This window comes from Rhincodon typus, chromosome 21, assembly GCF_021869965.1.
Source record: "Rhincodon typus isolate 14 chromosome 21, sRhiTyp1.1, whole genome shotgun sequence".
Classification (NCBI taxonomy): domain Eukaryota; kingdom Metazoa; phylum Chordata; class Chondrichthyes; order Orectolobiformes; family Rhincodontidae; genus Rhincodon; species Rhincodon typus.
In genome coordinates this window covers 37339115-37345148 of record NC_063352.1, presented here as the reverse complement: position 1 = coordinate 37345148, position 6034 = coordinate 37339115, and the positions used below count along the sequence as shown (strand labels likewise).

The 6034-nt window shown below is 41.4% G+C and overlaps 1 protein-coding gene across 1 annotated transcript; it reads left to right on the top strand.

Moving 5' to 3' along the window:
* Positions 1–2425: 2425 nt before the first annotated feature.
* snu13a (SNU13 homolog, small nuclear ribonucleoprotein a (U4/U6.U5)) lies at positions 2426–6034 on the top strand. The gene is made up of 3 exons (XM_020512625.2): positions 2426–2590; positions 5237–5357; positions 5595–6034. The coding sequence occupies exons 1-3, from the start codon at positions 2588–2590 to the stop codon at positions 5855–5857; spliced, it is 387 nt and encodes a 128-aa protein (XP_020368214.1). The 5' UTR covers positions 2426–2587; the 3' UTR covers positions 5858–6034.

Sequence of the window (6034 nt, the reverse complement as noted above, 5' to 3'; positions counted from 1 at the left end):
GCCAGACGTGACCTACACAATATGGCGGACCATCAGCGGCCAGACGTGACCTACACAATATGGTGTCCACCAACTTCCAGTTCTGTGACCTACACAATATGGCGTGCCATCAGCGACCAGATGAGACCTACACAATGTGACGACCAACCAGTAACTGCTTTTAATAAAACGAGACAATACAGTAAATGTAGCAATTTTATAAGGGCATAATAGATTACTAAAACTATAAAGTTGTTGTCAAACCTAAAAACAATTACTTTAATCTCATCTAAAAAAATACTGCAGATGATGGAGATCTGAAATATAAACAGAAATTGCTGGAGAAACTCAGCAAGTTTGGCAGCATCAGTAGAGAGAAATAACGTTTCGAGTCCAATGACGCTACAGAACGGTGGAAATGTTGTCAGTTGTCTGCTGTGCAGTCCGGGCAAAAGCTCAGTCACAGAGAGAGGTAGCACCAGTCCTCCAACCCCCAACACTATGAGCTTCCTAGAGGTCACCCGCTGGTGGATAAAATGCTCCAGTCTGTAACAACAGCATAAATCTAGTCACATTAGATTCAAATTCACTCTGTTTCTTTCCACAGATGCTGCTACGCCTGCTGAGATCTTCCACCACCTTGGTTTCAACCTCCTAACACTTACATAACCTAGAAGGAAATTTAACTTATGTGAGAATTGGTATCACAATTAGTATAAAAGCAAGTTATTTAAAGACAATTTTACATGGATTCCCAGAAACAGCAAGCTTTTTTTTAAGTTCAACTGTGACAGTAAGACTAAATTACCCAGGTGTAAACTTCAAAACTTTAATAACTTCATGAACTGAAAGAAGCAGTTGATAAGTCTTTCCGGAATAAATTGTTTCTCAAGATAAAAGGGACAAGGAGAAGCTGTTATAAAGGAATTAAAAACAATGTGTGAATTAAGCATCTTTGGGAAGAAACAACATAAACACGCTGTTTCCTGAGAAAGAGGAGATAACACTGCTTGATAACCTGTTGCTTCATGACAAATGGGCAATTAAATCTGCCTGCAGAAGGAATGTTCTGAAGTTAAAGGGTCAAATGCAGTAAAAAGCTGAGTTTTAAACAGACAGCTAATCCCAAACATCACAAGGAGCAGGGGAGCTACTTCTGATAAGAAAGCAAGCTATAGATTTGAGATCTTCAGAAGTGCAATCAATATTAGAGGTGAAAGCATCTATTGAATCATCAATAATGTCACACCACAAACTTGAAAGTCAGAAAATTGTACAAGAATCCAACACCAGAACAATTCAGTGGCAGAACTTCCAAGGAAATCACTATAAAAAGATTGAACCCTGTGCACTTCCAGAGACAGATACTGTTGGTTAGAATTCTGACTATATTCCACCATTAATCAGGTAATAGCCAAGTTGGGTTGTGAAGTTTAACTTGGTTACTTGAGGGGTCTTATTTTGGTTGCTACATGCAATAAAGTTTAAATCATTGTTTCAGTACTTGATTGTCTGTGAGATTTTTTAATAAGTAGCCAAATTAAAGATAGCTTGTGGTGATTTACCCACAACACTGGTGTCACTGAGCAGACACAAAATAGACTAAAATAAAACAAATGTCCACAAATACAGTGAACAATCAATAATTCATGACAATGTTATTATGGACATCCAGATACAAACATTACAAGAAAGCAGATTTGTATTGACAGAGCACCTTTCATTGTCACTGAAGATGCCAAAGTGCTTTACAGCCAATTAAGTACTTTTGAAGTGCAGTTGTAATTTCAGTATGTTACGATACAGTAGTGTAGAATATGGAATGGCAACTGGTCACAAAGCTGGATATGGCAGAGAACCTATAAACTCTGAAATCATAGAGTCACAGAATAGTAAATTCACAGAATATAAAACATTTGGCTCATTGCATCTGTGCCACAGCAATTAACCTAGTGGTGGTCAAAGTCTTTCCTTCATAACCTTGCAAATAGTTCTTCTGGTAACGATCCAAACCTCTTTTGAAAACTACGATTGATTCTGTCTTCACCAAACTCTTAAGCAGTGATTCCAGATCCTGACCGTTTGCTGCATTAAAACAAAATCCTCATGTCATCTGAGGAATAACAGTCATACTGAACTCAAAAAGTTAATTTCTCTCTCCACAGATGATGCCAAATCTGCTGAATTCCTCAAACATTTTCTGTGTTTGATTCATGTTTCCATCATCTGCAGGATTATACTTTTATTCCTCATGACCTACTTATTTTGGTTCTCGATTCTTCCACCAATAAATCATTTAAAAAATAAATTGGATATTTTGTTGCTGAGACTTTGTGTCCATTCTGGATTAAATAAACCTTCGGTGGGCCAAGTGGCTTTCATTTGTAATTGATACAGCCCAGCGGAGATGGCGCTCTGAGCTTGCACTTGCCGATGAAAGCAGGTGGGTCTGCTCTTGCCCGGTGTTGTCGCGTTGTTGACGGCGGTCTCGCCGGTTATAGTGAGAGCGGTGTGTACGGTGCTGCCTGTTCGGGTCGGTCCTCCGTGAAGCGGTAGCTGAGGGGACAGTGAGAAATTGATTACGAACTCGGATTGTATAGAGAGGGAGATGGTAAGTGAGCGAGGCAGGTCGGTCAGCCGCCCGTTCATCCCGCGTGTGGAGGCCGCAGTTTCCGGGTCCCATCTTCCCTGGAGCGGCCATAGGATGGAGTGCCTCCCGTCCGGACCCTCGGGGCTCAGTCCCGCCGGATTAGCGGACCTAGTCCCATTAGAAGCCACTGCTTTGCAGCTTCCGCAGACCCTGCGGCCACCTCCTGCTCCTCATTTTCCTCAACCTGGCGGGGGTAGGTGGCTGACCTCCTCGGGCCCTGTTGACAACCTGGTGGGGAATTACATGTGCGACACCCGTGGAAACCAACCGGCCCATCCTGTCTGTCTGTGCCAGCCAGGAGAGCACCAAACCAACCTCACTTTTCAGCTTTATGCCGGTAGCCGCTGGGATTATATTGTCTCAAGTGTTATTTCCAAATATACTTTAAACATATATATCACAGAACATTATTTCGGGCCACGTTGTTTAAAAAACACAGCGCGTTTTTAGCGATGCGCTGCCTGGAGTCAGATTCAGTTGTGCCTTTCAACAGGGACTCGGATAATTATAAGATCATAAAGAAAAGACACTCAATCCTTAGAAATTATTCTTCCTCCACCTCAGTCTTAAATTGGTGCCCTTTAATTCTGAGACTGTGCCCTTTGGTTCTTAACTGCCCCATGAGGGAAAACATCCTCTCAGCAGCTACATTGTCAAGCACCTAAAGAATTGTATGTTTCAACGAGATCACCTCTCATTCTTCTAACTCCAGTGAATAGAGACCCAACCTGTTCAACCTTTGCTCATAACACAATCCCTCCACACTGGGGATGACCCTAGTGAGCTTTCTCTGATCTGTCTCCAATTAAATAATATTTTCCTAAATATTACTTGAAGGTAGAAAATTATAGGGCTATGGGAAAAGGCCAAGGAGTGGAACTGGCAAAGTTATCCTTGTAGGGAGCTGGTGTGGATACAGCAGGCTGATAGAATGCCTGTGTAACCATTCTTCTATGATGCCACCCTTTCAGATAATTAATTACTGACCTTGCTACCCTCTGGATCGACTTGGCATAATGCAATACAACTGCATGTCCCTTTTATAATGTGTTAATATACTTTGTCATAGAATCATACAGCACAGAAGAGGCCCTTGGAGTCTGCGTTGACTAAGCTACTAAAAATCTGCAAGTCCCACTTTCCAGCAGTTTGCCCATGGCCTTGAATGTTATGACGTTAAGAATTTATACAAGTACTTTTGTAAAGGTCAAGCTATTTCCTGTGTCTAGTGTACTACGAAGCAGTGTGCCTGAGATTTTTGCCACCCTCTGGGTGAATTTTCCTTCCTAAAATCCCTTCTAAACCACCTGCTTTTCACCTTAAAATTGTGACCCCTTGTTAGATATTTTCTAATCTGTCTGTTCACAGCTGTCATTAAACACCTCTGGAGCAGATTGGACTTCAACACAGGCTTCCTGGCCCAGAGGTATGCTATGACTGCACCATTAGGGCCCAATGTCCCTTTGTTATTGACCCTTAAACTAAATGGAATGACCGCTTTCTATCTACCTTGCACGTGCCCTCAATCTTTTTATGCACATCAGTCAGATCCCTCCTCAGCCCTGTTTGCTGTAAAGAGAACATCCCAAGCTTATCAAGCCTCTTATTAGCTAAAATGTTCTTTTCCCAGGCAATGTCCTTGTACCATTTCCAGGGCAGTCATATGCTTCCTATAGTGTGGTGGTCAGAACTACACAGTCCTCCAGCTGTGGTCTAACTAAAACTTTTGTACAGCTCCATAACTGATAAAGGCAAGTGTCCTGAATGCTGCCTTAACTGTCACCATCGGGGATCTGTTACTTACAGCTTCTTAGTGTCCTGCTAGTCATTGAGGACTCCTTTGTCTTGTTACTACTTCCAAAGTGCATTATCTCTTTCTCTCATTTCACAATTAAATTCCATCAGTCCATCTGACCAATCTGTCGAAATGCTCCTGTAACCCAAGACCTCCTTCCTAATTCAATCACCTGACCAATCTTTGACGTGGAGCCATACAGCATGGAAACAGACCCTTTGGTCCAACTCGTCTGTGCCGACCAGTTTTCTAAATTAATCTGGTCGCGTTTGACCCATATCCCTCTAAACCTTTCCTATTCATGTACCTGTCCAAATGTCTTTTAAATGTTGTAACTGTACCTGCATCTACCAGTTCCTCTGGTAGTTTATTCCACACATGAACCATCCCCTGTGTGGGGAAAAAGTTGCCCCTCTGGTCCCTTTTAAAATCTTTGCCTTCTCGCCTTAAAAATAGTTTCAAACTCCTGTATCTGAGGAAAAAGACTTGCTATTCACCTTTTCTATGCCCCTTAAGATTATATAAACCCTCAATTTCCTATGGTCCAGTGGATTTAAAAAAAAAAAAAAAATTCCAGTGTAGCTAACCTCTCTATAACTCAAACCCTCCAGTCCTGGTAGCATGTAAATCTTTTCTGCACCCTCTCCAATTTAATAATATCCATCCTATAGCATTTTGTCATCCACAAATGTATTTATTATCCCTCCACATTCTCATTTAATCTTTTGTATATTATCATGAACAATAAGGTCTGAGTATACATATCTTTTAGCTCTAACAAATACAACTGTAATTTCTTTTTTTCATCGTAGACTGAGCAAGACGTTAACCCTAAAGCCTATCCTCTTGCGGATGCCCAGCTAACAAAGACAATTCTAGATCTTGTGCAGCAAGCGGGGAACTACAAACAGCTTCGAAAGGGAGCTAATGAAGGTACTTTATTTATGTTCCCAAGTACAGTGTACATATTGAAGCAGTTAGATCACTTGTAATTGGTATTCCATCAGCTCTTTATGTAGAGGTATACAATTTCACTGGGGGGTAGGGGTGAATATCAGTTTCTTTACTCAACCATTCTTTCTGCAGAGGGAAGGGTGGAGTGCTTCCCTTGTCTTTCTCCTCAACTCTCTAAGCCAAAAATTGATTTAATAGAAATGTTTGTCTTTGCAGCCACCAAGACCTTGAACAGAGGAATTGCCGAGTTCATAGTGATGGCTGCAGATGCTGAACCATTGGAGATTATCCTTCATTTACCTCTTCTGTGCGAAGATAAAAATGTGCCTTACGTTTTTGTAAGGTCTAAACAGGCTCTGGGCCGTGCGTGTGGTGTGTGTCGACCAGTCATTGCATCCTCTGTCACCATAAAGGAAGGCTCTCAGCTGAAACCACAGATTCAGTCTGTTCAACAGGCGGTTGAACGTTTACTAGTTTGAATTGGTGTGACAATCAGTGGAATATTCAGTGGCTGAACAGGAAATGGCTTCAAACCATCAGTTATGTACATTCTACTTTTTTCTAAGATGCTTTTGAACATCATGGTAGGATTGTTCAAAGAGTGCATTTGTAATCTACTTTAATTTCTTAAATAAAAGTGCTTTGGCTGAACACTG